At 45.3% G+C, this 20,010-nt stretch overlaps 2 protein-coding genes and 1 long non-coding RNA gene across 5 annotated transcripts; all 3 read left to right on the top strand.

Moving 5' to 3' along the window:
- Nucleotides 1–3,153: 3,153 nt before the first annotated feature.
- On the top strand, nucleotides 3,154–7,598 carry LOC100191798 (uncharacterized). 2 transcript variants are annotated; one of them, XM_008673930.3, is made up of 7 exons: nucleotides 3,154–3,657; nucleotides 4,457–4,644; nucleotides 4,792–5,876; nucleotides 6,318–6,443; nucleotides 6,618–6,856; nucleotides 6,939–7,057; nucleotides 7,146–7,598. In XM_008673930.3, the coding sequence occupies exons 1-7, from the start codon at nucleotides 3,370–3,372 to the stop codon at nucleotides 7,264–7,266; spliced, it is 2,166 nt and encodes a 721-aa protein (XP_008672152.1). In that variant the 5' UTR covers nucleotides 3,154–3,369; the 3' UTR covers nucleotides 7,267–7,598. The 2 variants fall into 2 exon arrangements, with proteins under 2 accessions (XP_008672152.1, NP_001130695.1); NM_001137223.1 differs by having other exon boundaries at nucleotides 3,281–3,657; nucleotides 4,744–5,876; nucleotides 7,146–7,573.
- A 1,364-nt stretch (nucleotides 7,599–8,962) lies between these two features.
- Nucleotides 8,963–10,116, top strand: LOC100286236 (uncharacterized). Its single transcript, NM_001159124.2, has 3 exons — nucleotides 8,963–9,347; nucleotides 9,425–9,567; nucleotides 9,678–10,116. Exons 1-3 carry the CDS (start codon nucleotides 9,014–9,016, stop codon nucleotides 9,864–9,866), a joined length of 666 nt encoding a protein of 221 aa, NP_001152596.2. The 5' UTR covers nucleotides 8,963–9,013; the 3' UTR covers nucleotides 9,867–10,116.
- A 1,495-nt stretch (nucleotides 10,117–11,611) lies between these two features.
- LOC100500995 (uncharacterized) lies at nucleotides 11,612–12,684 on the top strand. Of its 2 annotated transcripts, NR_137638.1 has the most exons (5): nucleotides 11,612–11,737; nucleotides 11,827–11,894; nucleotides 12,028–12,141; nucleotides 12,214–12,282; nucleotides 12,557–12,684. It is a non-coding gene; the product is annotated as an uncharacterized lncRNA (long non-coding RNA). The 2 variants fall into 2 exon arrangements; NR_157342.1 differs by lacking the exon at nucleotides 12,557–12,684 and having other exon boundaries at nucleotides 11,637–11,737; nucleotides 12,028–12,475.
- Nucleotides 12,685–20,010: the final 7,326 nt, after the last annotated feature.

A 20,010-nucleotide genomic window follows, 5' to 3' on the forward strand; every position in this document is an offset into this window, starting at 1 on the left:
GTAGCCCAACCGCTGCATATCCTCCACGCGGGCCGACGACATTCGCGACACGCCGAAATCAACAGAATCGCCGGCGCGCAACTCCTCCGGCATCAAACTGCTTAGCGTCTCCTCCGACGAGGCGGCGGCCGACGGCGAGGAACCGGCCGGCGGCGTAGCAGCAGCGGAAGAAGAGGAAGACGGCATCGCTACGTACCATCGGCGGCGGCGGGCAGTCTGCTTCACTCGCGCCAGATCTCCGGCGAACAAGAGCACGACGGGCAGACGAGCAGCAAGACGGCGGGCGACTAGGGTTTTCGCGGAGCGCGCAAAGTAAAGTTCAAAAAACGCCGGCCCCCGCCCCCTTTTATAGGCAGGGCGCGGCTCTTCGGGAAACCCGCAATCCGACAGAGCGCGACGCTTCGGGAAACCCGCAATCCAACAGTACGCGGTCAATCAACGGTCACATCAAAAACCCCCGCGGAACCACTTCGAGCGAGGGCAGCGTCTCCGCCATCTAGCGACGTCTTCGGCACCAGATGACTTTGTCGAACTGGTCCCTCGGAGGGCAGATGTTGGAGCGAAGGCAGAAACGCCACCCTTCGCTCGAAGTCTCCGCTGCTTAGCCGCTGCTCTGACAGAGACAAAGCAGGCAGGGACACCCTTCGCTTCGATCGGCACCAGACGAAGACCGGCGACGAAGGCATCTCGCAGTGCGGCCTCGTCCAGCTCAGAGGTCCACGTGCGATCCGGCCCATTGTAACGGGCCCTGCGTGGCCGCCGTGTGTTACGGGCCTAATTTGTAAAGGCATCCCTGTAATTACAGTCTGTAACCCTGCTTTATGGGAATATTCTGGGGATAACCTAGGTAGCTGAGGGCACATGCGTCCTTAACACAAGGCGCTGGGCGTTCAGGTACCTATAAATACCCCCGCACAGTGCCCGTGAGAGGCCTGGTTAATAGAGCTGTTGGCCATCTCACGCGTAACCCTACTGTCCACACTGTTCACCCCTGTTGGCTTTCTTGCGACTGATAGCAAGTTCCAACATTGGTCGCAGATCTTCCTCGCCCGACGCTTTTTGGCTTCGAGGCGTCTCTGCTCCTGCTCCTGCATGAGTGCTTAGAGCTCCTCCTCCTGCTGCCGGAGGGTGGCTTCACGGGCGAGGATGCACGCCTGAAGCTGGTGCTAGTATCAGTCAACGAACGCACTAGGGAAAAGCCTTTAGCAACTGGGGTCGTCAGTCAACTAGAGGAGAAAGGAAACGTCTACCCTGGAAGCACCTGCCCTCGGACGAACCCCATGGTACCGAGCCCCGGGTTGGGCGTGGCAGAACTAGATAGAGGGGTCGGGCGAACCGAAGGGAAATCAATTTTGTGGATCCCTCACCCGGCTCGAGACCAACACACCATAAGTGATCGACCGAGTTAACTACGCCTGACACATAGACATGGCAGAGGCGCCAGTTCACCTCCACTCATGGTCTACGAGCCCCTCGGGCTGCATCGCCCTCATGACCTATGAACCCCTCGGACTGCGACACATTTATGACCCGCGCACCCCCCGATCTATGGCACACTCATGAGCTATCGGGACTAGGTCTAAGAGCGCAGATCGCTTGCACGACACAACAAGACAAGTTATGCCACAGCCCAGGCTACGAAGGCCATGAGTCGGCGTAGCTCAAATGATGGCGCTTGGGCCCCACGCTACCCGCGCCGTCCGCTATAAAGAATACGAGACAACCAGATGACCCTGGGACCCACGGACGCACGTGGCTTCACCCCATGGTAGAACGCTCAGATTTACCATCGTCCAGTGACTCCTTCTTGAGGAAGCCACCGCCGGACGATCCCTTCCTTGGCTTGTAAGAGGAGAAGGTTGGTCCCCATACACAAAGGAGGACAACCTAGGGGGTGAACAACTCGGGAGACAAGCAAATGAGAAGACGTCCAAACGGACACCTAAACACAAAGACGATAGATTGACGGGAGGAAGGAGGACGCACTAACGAGGACCTAAAGGCCGAAGCCCCCCGCCAAGTCAAGACTTAGTTAGGACTCTACTCTGTAGCCCTTAGCTCCACCTCCTCCACCCAAGAGACTTGGGAGACTATCCTCTATCTCGGCCTCTTGTAAGACCGTCTGCAGCAGTCTACCCAAAGTTTACCAAAAACACTGATTTGCATTGTAGACTACCTTGTTTGCAGAGTGAAGTTTGAATATGAGTATGGATATAGGTAAGCTGCTGGAGATAGCCTAACCCCTACTACGAGCATTGATCAGCAATGATACCGTTAGCGTAAGCCGCTGATGACTTGATGTAGGCATGTTCTACCCGAACTAGTATGAATCTTGCGCCCACCACGCACATCATCTGGAGCCCAGAATGCGCACACGGAATTTACTTGTCCGAGCGAGGTTCGAAACACCGACAAATATATAAAGAAAAATAAATCATTATCAATGGGGGTTCCATACGGTTCACGAGACCTGGAAAAGGAGTTGACATAGTTCCATCCCATAAAACTCAATCATTTTAAATATTATGTCATGTCATAAAAAAATCTGATTTACTATACTACACTATTAAATATACATGAAACCACTATAAACTATAGTAAAAAATAGTATTAGAAAGGTGCACTGCTTCTGCGTGTCTAAAGTTTTCCTAATTACTCAAACAAATTCAATTTTATCATTAGAACGTGAGAAAAGCACAATATGATAACAGAAGGAACCTGCTTTCAATAGCTCCAAGAAAGTTCCTTCGCACTATCCTATTGGGCTACTACTATCGTTAACATATAGTGTGTGTTGGCGACGACGTGAGTGAGAGGGAGGGGACGACGAAGACGTGAGAGAGATGGGGTCACAAGGGAGGAAGAGAAGGAGGAGTGAGAGATAATCCAAATAATATTGTCTATTGAATTTGAGTGAGTAATGAAGAGTAGATTATACAAAAATCTAAATCATTGATCTTGATGGTGTGTTAAGTTAGATTGCAATTTGTTTTGTGGTTTTAGTGAATGTTACAGACACGAGAGTAATTTAGTTGGTTTAAACCGGTAGATTATATTATGGTATTAGTTTACTCTTTATCATAGCTATATTTAAAATTACTATATAAATAATATAGTTTATAATATAAAATAGTGTAAAACAATGTTTTGGATGAACGAGTGAAAGATTAGCCATTAGGCGCCTCGGCCTCACGCTCTCGTTCTCGTGGACCTGCACCTGCTATACAAAATTCCCAAATATAGATCGAACGACCCCCGCGGCCCTGCCCCAGAAACAAAGCTAGGGTTTGCCTCCCAACCCTCCTCCCGTTCTCCCGCCTCCTCCTGTGAACCGCGCGAGCCAAGGACCGCCCGTCGTCTCTCGCCGCCATGGGGACGGAGCGGAAGCGGAAGGTGAGCCTGTTCGACGTGGTCGACGAGACGTCCGTCTCCGCCAAGCTGCGCGCCGCCTCCAACGGTGCCGCCGCCACCGCGACTGGGGGCAACCCGTCTGTCAACCGGTGGAACGGGCGGCCCTACACGGCACGGTACTTCGATATCCTCGAGAAGCGCCGTACGCTCCCCGTGTGGCAGCAGAAGGAGGAGTTCCTCCGCTCCCTCCGCGACAACCAGACCCTCATCCTCGTCGGCGAAACTGGAAGCGGGAAGACAACTCAGGTATCGCACACACTACAATACCCATACGCCTTCTCCTAGTCGGCTATACCCTGCAGATTAGGTTACTGTAATGTTTGATTTTCTTATTTATATCGTTTGTAGCTAAGGGTTAGGACTTAGGAGATAGTGCTATATCGTTTGTAGCTAATGTTAGGAGATAGTGCTATATAGATTGCCCAGTCGTTCCTTTGGTGGAGTGGTCAGACATATTTATGCACTTGTTTGCATAACTGAGGCCAGATTATTTTTTTAGGGAACGAATCCTGTGCTCATGGAGCTCTTGTGCTCATATGAGCACTTTAAATCTGGTGCCTTCATCTCATCCAGGGGGTGAGGGCAGCAGTGGCACACAGAAGAAACTAGAAAATGTCTATTCACACTTGGATGAGAAATGAAGGCACCAGATTTAAAGTGCTCATATGAGCACAAGAGCTCCATGAGCACACGATACGTTCCCATTTTTTTATAGGACTGAGGCCAGGCTATAGATGATTTTGTTTGTGTGAAAGGTTGATGGCCGCTATTCTTGCTCGACACTTGTGATGGTTTATTTGGGTTACTGGATGGTTTGATTTTCTTAATTTTATCTATTGTTTATGGCCATGGTTAGGGGATAGGTGTTTTAGGGGCTACCACTTATGGACAAGGAAAATTGGTCAAGTTTGTTTGTGTAACGAAGGAAAGACTATGCTTATTATGTTCTTATTAGTTCTTCTATAGATTGATTTGAACCTGTTATTCTTGTATGTCATTCTCGCTCAATTAAGTTGTGATGATTGATTTGTGTTATGTTGAACAGATCCCCCAATTTGTTCTTGAGACGGAAGGCTTGGGTAACCGTTCCATGGTTGCCTGCACTCAGCCTCGGAGGGTCGCAGCAATGTCAGTCTCCAGGCGTGTGGCGGAGGAGATGGATGTTACTATTGGGGAAGAAGTGGGTTATAGCATTCGATTTGAGGATTGCAGCAGCCACAAAACTGTTCTCAAGTAAGCCTTTTTATGTCTTTATCTTTTGTTTAAGAACATGGTTAGCTGCACTATCCTTTTGGCAGATTGATATGGAGTTTATGTTTCTTTTCTTTTTAGGTATTCTGATCTAATCCTGTTCTGTTGAACACTATTGCTTCCTATCAGATATTTGACAGATGGTATGCTTCTGAGAGAAGCAATGGCAGACCCACTTTTAGAGAAGTACAAGGTGATTGTTCTTGATGAGGCTCATGAGAGGACTTTAGCAACAGATGTTCTGTTTGGGCTTCTGAAGGAAGTTCTAAAAAATAGACCAGATTTGAAGCTTGTTGTTATGAGTGCTACCCTCGAAGCAGAGAAATTCCAGGGTTACTTCAATGGTGCACCCTTGATGAAGGTGCCTGGGAGACTTCATCCAGTTGAGATATTTTACACCCAAGAACCAGAGAGGGACTACCTAGAGGCTGCTATCAGGACGGTTATGCAAATACATATGTGTGAACCTGCTGGTGATATCCTTGTATTCCTTACAGGAGAAGAGGAGATTGAGGATGCATGCCGGAAAATCAACAAGGAAACTAATAATATGGGAGATCAGGTTGGCCCAGTTAAAGTCGTGCCTTTGTACTCCACACTGCCCCCAGCCATGCAGCAGAAGATTTTTGAACCTGCTCCTGCCCCATTGAAGGAAGGAGGTCCTCCTGGAAGGAAAATTGTTGTGTCCACCAACATTGCTGAAACATCCTTAACTATAGATGGCATAGTTTATGTGATAGACCCGGGGTTTTCCAAACAGAAAGTTTACAACCCAAGAATAAGGGTGGAATCCCTTCTGGTGTCACCCATTTCTAAGGCAAGTGCTCATCAGAGAGCTGGTCGTGCTGGACGAACACAACCCGGGAAGTGTTTTAGGCTATACACGGAGAAGAGTTTTAATGAGGATTTGCAACCACAGACATACCCAGAAATTCTTCGGTCGAACCTGGCAAATACAGTTCTTACCTTGAAGAAACTTGGAATTGATGATTTAGTGCATTTTGACTTTATGGATCCTCCAGCACCAGAAACTCTAATGAGGGCCTTAGAAGTTTTGAACTATTTGGGTGCACTAGATGATGAAGGTAATCTGACACAGTTAGGTGAGATGATGAGCGAGTTTCCCCTGGATCCACAAATGTCGAAGATGCTCGTCATCAGTCCAAAATACAACTGTTCGAATGAAATCTTATCAGTATCTGCCATGCTGTCAGGTATGTTAGTTGTCACAGAAGGTTAACTGATTGCATTTCTACAAATTATCTTATCTATATGTTTATCTGGACTACTTTGCTTGTCAGTTCTGTTCAAGTGAAGTGCCAGGTTTCTATTATACTCCCTCCGTTCTTTTTTATTTGTCGCGGTTTAGTTCAAAAACTAACTAGCGTGCGACAAATTTTCGAGAACGGAGGTAGTAGCATGTGAGCTTGCATGCATGCTACTGCATGTGCACGTAGCATCATTTTCTTGTGCATTTCTTTAATGTGCTGTCATCAGCAACTGTCATTCACCTGGCTTCATGAGCTATTGGTCGAAATGATCATACAGTTTAGGCTGATGCAGATAATTGCTGTTTGTTGAATGGTATCGTCTCGCCTCTTTGCATCTGCTGACCACCGTGGACCTCGTCTGTTATTACCATATTCTTTCTCTAGCACCCAATTGCTTCCTCCGGCCTAGGGATGCTCAAAAGGCTGCTGATGAGGCGAAGGCTCGATTTGGCCACATTGACGGGGACCATCTGACGCTTCTGAATGTATACCATGCATACAAACAAAACAGTAAGTCCATAAGCCTCATTCAATTAGGGATGCATGTGGCTATGGGTTGGGGTAATGGATCCATCGTTGTTGAACCAAATGTTGAAAGTTAAAGTGAACCACTAATTTCAGTGGAGGTTTTGTGTTGGCTCCCATCCTTTTCCCTTCCTAATAGTTACTTTATTGGCGAAGCAGATGAAGATCCCCAGTGGTGTTACGAGAACTTTGTCAATTCAAGAGCACTTAAGTCTGCAGACAATGTCAGACAACAGCTTGTTCGCATCATGACTAGATTCAACCTCAAGATGTGCAGCACGGATTTCAATAGCCGTGAGTACTATGTCAATATCAGGAAAGCCATGCTTGCGGGGTATTTCATGCAGGTCGCTCACCTGGAACGAACTGGACATTACCTGACTGTAAAAGATAACCAGGTTTCTATTTTCCATATTCAAAGAATCTTAAGTTTTCTTGGTTAGGGCGTGGTATTGAAGTCTTTTAACTCATCCTTACTAGGTCGTCCATCTTCATCCCTCCAATTGTATGGACCATAAACCAGAGTGGGTCATCTATAATGAATATGTCTTGACCACCAGGAATTTCATTCGCACAGTCACCGATATCCGTGGGGACTGGTGAGTTACTACTATCTGAACAAAGCTGGTCACTTTTTAGTTTGACCATTTGAAGATCGATTGATATTCTCTGTGACTTAATGTGCAGGCTAATTGATATTGCGCCACATTACTATGATCTGAGCAATTTCCCGTCATGTGAGGCCAAGCGTGTTCTTGAGAGGCTGTATAACAAGCGAGAGAGGGAAAGAGCTGCAAATAGAGGCTGAGGTTGATACTTCCACAAACCTGGTGCTCTGTAATTCCACCGCAGGTCTATCCAGAGCCCGTATACGAGCTTTGGTTATCACAGATAGCTGTCCCATTTGTCTTAGGCAAATGCGTTAGCATGATGTCTCCTACACACCCTAATATCTATTGTCTCATCAGCATGATCATTATGTACACAACCTCGAGAAATTCTTTAGCATCTCAATTAGTTGTGATTCAGATTAATTGTGTGACAGTCTGTTTTTGTATGCATCAGACGTTTATGTTTTGTGTTTCTATGTGGTTAATTGGTTACCCTTTGGAATGAAAATCCACTGAATTTGGTTTATTAGCTTACCTGGGGCTAAGCCTACGTCCTGTTGCAGGAGGAAGTTGTTAATGAAGAAAAGAAAACAGAGCCCCCCCCCCCCCCCCCCCCCCCCCCCCCCCCCTCTCTCTCTCTCTGTTTTTTATGTATAGTTTCTGTGAGATACGCCAAGGATAAGGTGATATAGCTGGCTTAGGAATAAAGAAATTGTATTGCGTTTATCTATTGTGTACGAAAGCAAAAACTTTTATCGTGGCTGCGGCGTTTTCTAATACCTAAAAAAAATCATTGATGTATTTTATTATTTACTTTATTGTGCGGTTCTGTTATCTACTCCACGGCCGGTTGTTTTTTCACTGATTTCCTTTGCTTTATTTGTTGTATTGTGCGGTTATGCAGTAACCTTTATTCTATGTTTTTTCTCCAAAAAATGTCATTAAAACATGTTGCAACAAAATACTATAACAAAATTTCCGTCTGTCAATTATATATTTTGCACTCATACAGAGGATTTTGCAACTCTTAACGTTCTTAAATGTAAAAACTCATAGCAATAAAATTATAGTTCTACATTTTCTATTTAGTTTGGATATAGGGAAAGCCCTTTTTGATGAAGATAGAGATATTGGCCTTCAAATAGTGTATCTAGAAAATTCTAGATCACAAATATATTTATTTTCAATGCAGATTACATTTTGATAATGATGTTTTCTACAAACCTTGTTATTGAAAAGCATTGAATTGGACAAAAACTAATCTAACAAAAAACATAATGAAAAAGGACACAACCTAGACCAACAATAAGATACGACCATAGGCACAAACTTAACAAAGCGAATTAAAAATGAAATTACAAGACATAAAGGGGTTATATGACAGGAGATAGGAGATATATGTCGGTGTTTTTTTGGCCTTTTGCGGACTCTAAAAAAATAGATCCAATCTAAAAGAAATAACAAAAGTATACTTAACACTAGCTCACGATATGATACCACTTGAAATAGACACAATCTAATATTCCAAGAGATACAATAATTTCGATGGGTGGAGAATTTGAGGTTCACGATCTAGACTTCGAATCAAGTCTGTTTCAAACCCTCACAATTGTTACACTATTGCTTTATTGGTTATCAACCAGCAACCACACACAATACAATTAACCTCAGCGAGAAGGCTTTTCCACAAGTAAATAAAAAATACAAGCAAGAATGCGATAAATGCAATCTAAAATGGCAAATATAAATAATGTGTTTCAATACATTAAGAGATTCAAGACTTGTTTCGAAAGGAGCAGTTGCCACAAGCGAATAAGATCAAGATCAGGCGAACTTGGTGATTTATGTGGAGCAAACAATGTATATTTCACGAGAAAAACAAGAACACACCTTGACGGCAGCAAAAGCACAAACGCGCACGCTCATACGCAAACCACACAACCCATGGAAGCGTCCCTTGCCGCCGCCGCCGTCGGCTTGTTCCCTCCACCGCGAATCCGCATCCGAATCACCAAATCGAGTCCCCTCCCACGCCATCGGTGCCTCCAATCCGGACCCTCCAAGATCTGGACCTCCGGTTCGCGGGCATGCCTGGTCGCGGCCTCCGCGTCCACACCGCCGGCGCCGGGAGGCGGCCTCTACTCGGCGGCGACGTACGAGCTGACCCCGGAAAACGTCGACCGCGTCCTGGACGACGTCCGGCCGTACCTCATCTCTGACGGGGGCAACGTCACCGTCGTTGCCGTCGAGGACGGTGTCATCTCCCTCAAGCTCGAAGGTAAATAAGCCTTTTGGATTTCGATCGGTAGGAGCGAAATCTTGCACTAGTCCATTTCCATGGTTTGCAACTTGTAGGAGCTTGCGGCAGCTGCCCCAGCTCGACGACGACGATGAATATGGGCATCGAGCGTGTGCTCAAGGAGAAGTTCGGCGACGCTTTCAAGGAAATCCGTCAGGTGTTCGACGGGGACCAGCCGGCGGCGGAGACAACGGCCGAGGTCAGTGAACGGACTCCACCACCGTAGACATAGCACCGTCGCAGTACACTGGTGGTAGTCTAAGCAATACTATCACTGATTGGCAAGCGGATCCTTTTGTGCTGCTGCAGGCGGTGAACCGGCACCTGGACATACTGCGGCCAGCGATCGCGAACTACGGCGGGAGCGTGGATGTGTTGGCCGTCGATGGCGAGGACTGCCTGGTGAGGTACGACGGGCCGGAATCCATCGGCAGCGGTATCAAGGCGGCCATCAAGGAGAAATTCCCGGACATCACCAGTGTGGTGTTTACCCTGTAAAACACCGACTGGGGCTATGCATATTCGGGGCAGTCCACAGCAAATGAACATGCTGATCGAACTTCATACTTGTAATTTGCAAAGATTTTTGTGTTGTGGGCGGGCGTCTCATCCTTGCATTTGCGATGGTGCGGTAATTGCACATCTACTCAGTGCGGATGTTTCCCTTCCCGTCACCTGAATTCAGTTGATTAGGAATTTCGTTTCATCTCGATCTGGCAATGATATTGTGCAGTTGAGGTCGTGTAATAATAATCTCTACTCTCAAGAGTTTCTTTCGACCTGATATTTCCAAAATTCTCTTCCATGTTCAAGTTGTATATCTAGGAGGACTCGGAAGAGACAATTTGTTCATGTTCGAGGAGAATACCTGAACTTCGACGTTTTGTACGAAAAAGTGTCTTTTTTCCTTATTATGACAAACATGTACAGCACAGCCGCACAGGCAGGCATTTTGTATTGAACTCGTAGTTGGGCCGTTTGTAGGGATATCCAGTCGAGAGGAGCCAACTAATCTGGGCTTCGTCTGACGGACGACCCATTTCGTCCAGGCCATTGCTTCCACCTTCCAGTACCATTCACTGTCACTAGTGCGGAAGGGCCGTGGCTAAGTTTGCTAACTATGACAAGTTTGGTAACTCTGTTTTTCTAAAAGATTTCTATTTTTATAAAAAAATGAATAATTTTTTTCTGAAAAAATAGGATTGTCAAACTAGCCATAAAAGTATGTGATAGCTTAAAATCTGCAAAACTAGATCTGAAGCATCAGAGTTATTACTTGGGAGCTCTAATTTGGATCTGGGATCCCAATGGCTGAGAAAAACATATAGAAGAGCTCTGATTTGAAATTCTGGGCGTTTCACATTTTATGGAGCTGATATCATACTGAGAAGGTGGAATCTCGATCTGTTTTTTTTCCTGGACCGAAGCAACTGAAGCTGCCCTAAATACTCCCTAAATTATATTATGTATTTTTTTTAAAAAAACCCCCACTAGTTTTCACTAGGTGGTGGGCCAGTAGTATAACAGCCCGTATGCACGATTGCACGACCTCCAAAAACCCTAGCGTGTCAGTGTCACTCAATCGTGCAGACAGTGCAGCTCTATTGTGATGAGCAAATGTACACCCTCCTGCGGAACAGTAGTAGTAGTAGCACTGCAGTACTAGGCAATGGCATCCCAAAGTAATCAGAAACAGCAAGCATCACTGCATCATCATCCCTGCTCCCGGCTCGTGGAACGGGACGGGAGGGCGCGACCACACAATCGTGAAATTCAAATTCTACGTGCGAGTGTCAACGTGACTAAGACGGAGATCATGTTGGGGGGTTTGAGTACATTCCCCATGTTCTTCTACATCTATGGCGGCGGCCAAAGCCAACAGCCTCCAAATCCATCCTTCTCAAGATGAGATCTCAGCTGCAGTACCAAGTACACAGCTGACAAACTCCATTGCTAGTCACACGCTCAGTACTAGTAGAGCTACTAGACCAAGGCCAGCTATAGCGCATCGATCTGTTGAAAAGCCTGGAGAGATCAAATCCCCCTTTAACTCCCCCCAAAAGATCTCCTGACCCCAAATCTCGACGATCTGCTGCAGCTTCTGCATACACACACTGCCGCGCGCCCCTGAGCCTGCTCCTGCTCTCTTCCTTCTCTCTCTCCCTCCGACCCCTGCGGCCCTGCCCCCCGGGCCCCGGTCCTCCTTTGGCCTTTTTATTCACCCCAGCACCCCATACAAAGTTAACAAACACACACACAAAGGCGACCAGTACTGGAGTTGGGAGAAGCTGAGGCGTTTTTCGTGCCGCTGGCTGACCGGCCGGCTGGTGGCTTACATAGCCAGCTAGTGTGTGCTCTACTTTCTTGCGGTCTCTCTTCCTCGTCCTGAGCTTGACAGGCTACTTTCTACTAGCATCTTCTGTGTGCGCCGCTGATGTTTGACGCCACTTTCTCGCAGTGTAATCTCGCACAAAGCTAGCTTGGAGCCGAATAATGGAAGCCACGATGAAGCTCTGCAACGTTGCGGTAAGCTCATAAACACTTCAAGAGGTTCTCTCTTTATATACGTAGCGTAGCCTTCTTGTCCCGTGTGTGTTTGATCTTGCACCTATATGACACTCTTCCTGCTCTCTCTCTGTCTCTGTCTCTCTCTCGTCAGACGGTGAGGAGCTCTGTCACCGGCAAGCCCCGCGAGCAGGAGGAAGTGTCCTCTCGGCATGAAGACCAGAGAGAGCCTGCAGTTATTATGCCACCGGGAGCATCGGTTCACGTGGTTCATGTCTAGTATTAGCATGGTGTTATCCTGATTGAGCTTTTTTTTGATTGAGCTTTTTTTTAATTTAAGGTTTCTATTCTTCTTCGTATCTCTATATCGTCGGATCTTCTTGACCTTGCAAGACCTTTTCTTGACCTTGTAAGACCCAACTCTACCGTCTTTCTTTCCTTCAACTCAATCTTAACAGTCTTCCACCTCTCTTTTTATCCTTGCTTCTTCTCTAGCTCTATCCCTTCTGAGCTGTGGGTTCAACTATATGTTTACATGTTTAGATATTAGATTATCCCTGGATTAATTATTCTATGATATAATTAAGTTTGGTGTGAGTAAATAGGTGGCTTGGTCCTTTTCATATATGTGATGTAATGCTGTGAACTCATTCTCAAACAAGCATATTTTGTTTTGATGGTAGAGTGCCATCGATGAGACGCACAGAAGCATGTTCCTGTTGGGCCATGATGCTCAGGCAATGTGAAGTAGGCGCCTACCTGTAAGCTAGCTACTTCGTATGTATCCCATCAATGGAATAAGTTGGCTATGTGAAACATTTTGGATCCATGTGCTTTTTTTACTATTGAGAACTGATCATTTGACACTGCAGACGCAATGCGAGACTCGTGTATTGTCGTTTCGTTTCGTTTAGTTATGCTTATACACAAGTACTCCTAGTTAAGCTGTGTACCATCATCGCTACAAACACAGCCCAATCCTAGGTTTCCTCCCTAGCTTCTGCGGTGCAGCTCATCTCGGTATTTGATGCAAGTAATTCAAATTAAGCCGACAAGCACGAGTCGGTGAGGCCTATTAGGCTTGGCATTTCTTGTTCAATTAGGTTATTAGGCGTATTTGGACAGTTAAATCTTGAAAATTGGTAGAGCTCGTGACGAGCGAGTGTAAACATCCATGGCAGGAAAGAACTGAATAGCTAGCTCCAAGAGAGTAGTACGGTCCTGGCCTTGCAGAACAGTTCCGGTTAGAGTCTGAGAGATAAAAAGCTAACGCTTTCGGTCAGAGTCCAGGATAGAAATCATTACAAGTGTCAATCGCAGCTCCGGTCGAACTGACAGAATGAGCAAATACAGTATCTATCACACACTCCATCTTTGCACACTCAATTTGAGAATGGTAATAGCTGAAATGTGGTACCTTAATTAAGCAAGAACAAAAGACTCGAGGAGCATTACTGTACTGACTAGCAATTAAGGAGGACAATCACCAGGCACCAACTTGATAGATCTTTCGATAAAGATGAGCAAAAGGTTGTCACTAGCTAGGTTGCTCCACAAGGCATGGAGAATCAATTCATAAATCATCGCGAGCGGACTTTCAGTCATGGATCGACAATCTCCTCAAAGCTGAATACGTGGACACAAGAAACTCTAGTCAATGGGGTGATAACCTCGCACGTCACCTATCTGCTTTTAACCCTTAAACTGTTTAAAAGGGTGATGAATTTGATAGACTTAAAACGTAAGCAATTTCTTTGGACTGGTTCAGAGAGGTTAACCGGCGGTAAGTGTAAAGCCAACTGGATCTGTGGTGTAAGGTCAAAACAGTATAATGGATTAGGCGTTCTTGTGACAGGAATCCAAGCTGTTGACTACTCAGAGGATGACAAAAGATATACCTTGCACAACTTGGACAAGCGTCTATTCACATCAACAACCTCAGTCATGGTGGGGGATGACAAGTCTTATTTGTTCTGGAAAATCGTTTGGCTATGGGGTACAACACCTAGAGGCACCTACCCTTTGATCTACTCTATTTGTAAAGGGGAAAAATTCCATCCAAGAGGCTCCCTCAAATAACCGATGGATACAAGATCTAAATTTTAACCACAATGATTTTTTGCTGCGCACATACATGTGTCAATTATGGTCCGATGTAAATCAGTTCCGCTTAGTGAAAAATACCCCCAATCTTATCAAGTGGAAGTTTACTCCTCCGATCTTATCAAGTGGAAGTTTACTCTGAGTGGTTGCACACAGCTCATTCAGCCTACCAAGCGCAATTTTGTGGCTCCACTCGCACAAACTTTAATAACATAGTTTGGAGAGCCTGGGCACCACCAAAGTGCAAATTCTTCAGTTGGCTTGCTGTTCAAAATAGAGTTTGGACAACAGACATGTTGGCAAGGAGGGCATGGCCTCACGATCCGCGTTGTGCCTTGTGCGACCTATGCACGGAATCTGGACTACATCTTTTTGTTGAACGCCGCTTCACCCGACACATTTGGCCTGAATTGAGCCCGTGGACTTCAATTACGGAGATCCACCACTCTTCTTGGCAACCTGTAGTTTCAGTACATCAATGGCGGTCGAATATTGCGACATCCACAGTGATAAGCATGAGGGTTTTGCGAACCCTCATCATCCTCGACTCTTGGACAACGTAGCGTGAGAGAAACTTGTGAATCTTTGAGCACAAAGAGGCGACCGTGCCATGGACTAGCGGAGATTAAGGAGCAAATCCGCTTGTGGATTCTAAGTGGGGCAAAGCATTTAGCCAAGCTTTTGTAAGTCTGGGGGGTTTAGGTGTAGGGTAATTGTGCCACCATAATTAGTGTTTCCTTTTCTAGTGTGGTGGTTTTTGTACTACATCCCTTTGGGACGCTCACCTTCTTTTTTAATATAACAGACAATTTTCTTGCTGGTTTCTAAAAAAAATCATTGATACCAGTGACCTTTATAGGAAATGGGAGCCTAGCAAAATGTCAAAAAGAAAAGGTCCCTTTTACATGCAAATCGTAGCTCCGGTCGAACTGACAGAATGAGCAAATAGAGTATATATCACACTCACCCCATCTTACTAATAAAGAGGTTAAACGCTAGCTAAAACAAGACCATTCTTGCCCACTCAACTTGAGAATGGTAAATAGCTGAAATGTGTAGCTTATTAATTAAGCAAGAACAAAAGACTCTCGAGGAACATTGCTGACCAGCAATTAGGAGGACAAACGCCAGACACTAACTAGACAGATCTTTCGGTAAAGAGGAGCAAAAGGTTGTGACTAGCTAGGTCGTTGCTCCACGAGGCATGGACACAGTCAATTCATAAATCATTGATACCACTGACCTTTATAGGAATTGGGGACGTAGAGCAAAACGCCAATAGAGAAAAAAAAGAACATCCCTTTTACATGCAAATATTCTTGAATTCATCCAAATCAAAGTAAATTAATACCACTGCAATACATCTCCATTTGTAACAGTAGTACGTACAGGTCCACTGAAGCCCCCTATCATAGTGCCAGGCCATGTAGCTAGAGTGTACGTACGTACGTCGTGCACTTACACACAATAATCCTCTGTGTACAGTAAATTAATGAGCCATTGAAAGACATCAAATGGAGCAACCTAACCTACTACCCTTCTTGCACGACACAACACAGCACATATGTAAGCATGCATGCATGAACGATCGTGTAGCGGGCAGGATTTCGGAGGCAGCAGCATGCTCTAACACTAACCCGGCTTTACGGCCTGCATGGACTGATGATCTATCTAGTATAGTAGCTGGTTGGGGTGCTCTCCACATGGGCGAGCTGAGAGCTCGCATATCACTGCAAGAGAGAGAGAGAGAGAGAGAGAGAGAGAGAGAGAGAGAGAGAGAGAGAGAGAGAGAGAGAGAGAGAGAGAGAGAGAGAGAGAGAGAGAGAGAGAGAGAGAGAGAGAGAGAGAGAGAGAGAGAGAGAGAGAGAGAGAGAGAGAGAGAGAGAGATGCTAAATAAAAGGACAATGGAGCTCAAAGGCTATACGGGAATATCATTGCCTTAGGCCTCGCTTTCCTTTGTGGAAGGCACCAACCACCAAGCGCTGTCCAGACGAGAATTCAGGCAAAAATCTGGTGAAAAGAATGGAGAGGGGAACAGAAAGGAAGGGACTACAAACGCGACAAAGCCAAAAAGCCGGGGCTCCGCTCCATTGAAGCGTAACCAGCGGTGCCACTGAGTGTAGACACACGTGCTAGCTATGGTCAAACCGTCAAGGTAGCTAGTGCAAAAGAGGTTTTCCATAGTCACCATGTGAAGAAACTAGGATGGAATGCATGCTACCCATGTTCTTCATCTTCATCATCAAAGTCGCTAATGTTTCGATAAATGGATCGCTTCAGGAATGTTAAGATGTGAATATAAATCTCAAGCGCATACTTCCTCTCTGGAAGAGTACACGCATGGTGATTTACATTGGTTGATCGACAGAAAGAGTGGGTATATCTTAATAGACAATCAGAATGGATCTAATATGTGAGTATATATGTTGCAGAACTCGCCCAAAAGTACAGATATTTCAAATAAAAGGCATGTAGAGAGCAAGAATATATATAAATGACTAATCGATCTTCCTTAAAAGGCACACGCATGGTTTTAAATGATGACAGGCTAGCTTTATCATGCAAGCATCATCAGTTTGTGCATCTGGTTTATTATATTGCTAAGATGGATTGATGGTGTACTAGCTTCTATATATCAATCAATAAGACGCCTCCCTAATTAATATTTGTATTTCCCCTTGTACAATTCCAACTGTTCACAAATGCCTTTGAGATAGACGTTTACTTACGAGGCGCCCATCACTTCCATCTGTCCCCTCCAGTGCAAAAGAGAGAGACAGAAAAAAAAACTATCCATTGTCACAATTGGACAACTGCTTCACAGTTCATACACGAGGGGGTATAGTTTTGTTCTTAAATGCTTTCCCTCTGTATCTCTCCAGTCTCCACAGAATGCAGCATTTGTGCTCAACGACCCCGTCTCACGGCGGTCATGCGTGCATGCATGCTTGCAAAGTTAATTTTCAGCTCAGAAGTTAGTGGTGAGTGGACAAAATGGATTCAATTCCAAATAGTGAAGCGAAACGGCCACTGTGCACGCCAGCAATAGATGTGCAGGAAGGGAGGAATCCATGCCATGTCCAGGAACAGTAGCAGCAACACAAGCACCGAAAAACAAAACAGCATTACCATTGCCCAACAGGGGTGCCTAAGCTCAGAACAGCACAGCGCATTGATTGATGCAGCATGCAAGACTGTGCTGCGTGTTACTGCTGCAGCAACCCGACTAGTCGAAATCTAATGCGCGCATGCATATGGATGCAAGCGGTTCCCGAGTTAATGGCTGCATATCTCTTTGCATCTTCCTTGAAAAAGGGAACTTTACTTGCCACAGCAGTTTTTTCCCCAGAGGATGGGTTGTAGTAGCCTTCTCTTGGCAGTAGAAATCAATAGGGTAGGTACACACTACACGGCGTGCGTTGCTTAGACAGGAATGGAATACAAGTTATCATTTTTTTTCAATTACAGGCCGTGTATTTAATTAAGGAGAAGATAGCACCGAAAAACAACTTATATAAGTTTATCTCCACCAACTTACTCATACCATTCCTAGTTCTCAACCTTTCATCACACATATTTCAAACTTCACACTGCAAAATGATGTTTTGTACGGCTATATACACGGTCCATTGATCATAGCCTAACATCTGAAAAATGTAGTTATGAGATATCTTATAGCCATGGAGGAAGTGGTTAGAAACCTGACAACAACGACGACATAACACAAAAAATGTATTAAGGGAGGCCCTCCACCATAAATCTTGATGGCTAGATTTGCATGGAAATAAAAATCCACACAAAGGATGCTAAGGCTGGCCGCACCGGTGACTGTAAACGGTGGACTGGAAATATTTACAGCGCGTGAGCAGCTGCAACGGTGGACTGGACACACTATTGTAAACTTACGGTTGCATTGGAGAACCTCACATGTAGCGCGTCCTTTTCTTTAACTGTATAATCTCTCTCCTCTTTTGGTTGGCTGGTACGTGGGACGGCTGCAGGTGCGTATAAAAAAGAATTGAAAAAATAATATAATATATGGTAGTTGGTATAGGGTTGGGATATAGAGTAAACATGAGTGCGGAGGATTGTGGTATAGAGTAAAGAATTTTGCTGACTAATACAGAATATTCTTTTTAGGGTAGAAATTTAGAGTAGTATGAGTGCGGATAGCCTAAGGCTGCCTTCAACAATCTTTATATCTCACTTCCTATTTCAAACTCCACTCTGTAAGCATTGCGATCTATAATGCTAAACAGTATTTTACACGACTATATGCATGCTCTGCTAAGTATGGTCTAACAGAGTAGTTGAAACCATGGAGGCAAAATATCCACTAAAAAGATACAATAGTACGTCATTCAAGTATCCATTCGAGCAAGGACATCTACAAGTACGATGACAAAGCATCCACAAACGATGAAACTGACAAAGTATTCGCAAGCAGGGGATGTCGACGATAAAGTATCGTAGCAACAACAATAGCAAAGCATCCGCCAAGAGAGTGCTAGTGGTCAAGTATCCACTCTGAAGAATCAAATGACTAAGCTGGATTGGCACCGCCGGATCAGGGCCACGAGATTGTTGTATTCACATGTAAAATTTATAGAGGTTTGACTGCCTTAGCGTAATACTATATCCTATGTATAGTTGATGTTTAGATGCAAATGTAGATAAAAAAGTTTACATGTTCAGATAATGTCTAAACTAGCGAGCAAGGAGAGACTTAACTACCCCTTGCTATATCTACTAGCGAGCTGAGCGAGAGCTCTTTTTTATGTGCTAGCTCCTAGTCAACAAGGGAGTGGATTCCATAAAGCTGAAGACTCAAAAGTAAGGGAGGAAAAAGCCCTTTCTATGCTACTCTACACCGTTCTTATCTAGCACAAGGGAGGATAGAGTTATATCCTATATGGATAGTGTGTCCTACCGAACATAGGCCCAACTACTATCTTATCGTAGTTGTTGTATCGTACACAAAGCATGCCTTTGACGTGCCATAACAGTGAGTGTGACCTACCACAATGGCTAGAATGGGTGCCCATGCCATCAAGCAGAAGGTAGTTGGTAGCTACTAAAGCCACACACTGTATAATACTGCGGATATACTTGTATTCTAATATGTGGCTACAATGATACCATTCAACCTCTATGTAAGCCTGATTCTTAGCATCACATGCGAACGACCTGGTCAAGAGCGCAAGTAGTGTCGACACCATGCTGCCTGGGCCCGTCCTACCCTAGGTGTGTCTTAGAAATGCATGTGGATCTTGTGTAAGGCTCTCGGCTAATAGGGCCCCGAGAGAGCATTTTGTAGCACCGAGGGTATGTCTTTTCTCAAGATGCTAACAGTGGCCCCAAGCCAACCAGAGGCCCAAGGAGACCTGTAGGTGGGACCATCCTTCCCACAAACGCGTGACACAATATGTTTGCCATTATCGAAGAATGTTCGATAGTGAATATATGGGATATGTCACAAGATCGAGAGTAAAGTTTAGGCCACAAGAGACATGAGGATTTTTTTTAAAAAAACTCGATCGAAGAGGGAATGATCGTCTTCTCGGTATAATACTAAGAAGAACCTAAACCATTGGTCCCAACTGAGAAAAACTCGAACCCTGGCCTCCATCACTAACGGGCCGAGTACAACTGTCCACTCTGCAACGGCCCAGTCGGAGGGTGGTGTCGGTGTTTTGGATCCGACCGCGCACCCAGGGTTGCCCCTTGAGGTGCTTTTTGGAGTAGGACGGTGTTACCGACTGTAGCTCGATGGTTCGTGCCAGATGCACGAGAGACAGTAGATAATCTTGTACAGGTTCGGGCCGCTTTGAGATGCGTAACACCCTACATCCTGATGTGGATCTTTTGTGTGGTGGGTTACAAGGGAGTTCTCTAGTATGAGAGATGCTAGAGGGCTGAGTAGATGGCTAAGTAGTGATCTGTTTTTGAGGGGATGCACCCTAGGCCTTATATACTTGACCGTGGGGCGTTACATGTAGATATGATAACAACATATGCCTAAGTAATAGTGAA

Source organism: Zea mays, chromosome 1, assembly GCF_902167145.1.
Source record: "Zea mays cultivar B73 chromosome 1, Zm-B73-REFERENCE-NAM-5.0, whole genome shotgun sequence".
Classification (NCBI taxonomy): domain Eukaryota; kingdom Viridiplantae; phylum Streptophyta; class Magnoliopsida; order Poales; family Poaceae; genus Zea; species Zea mays.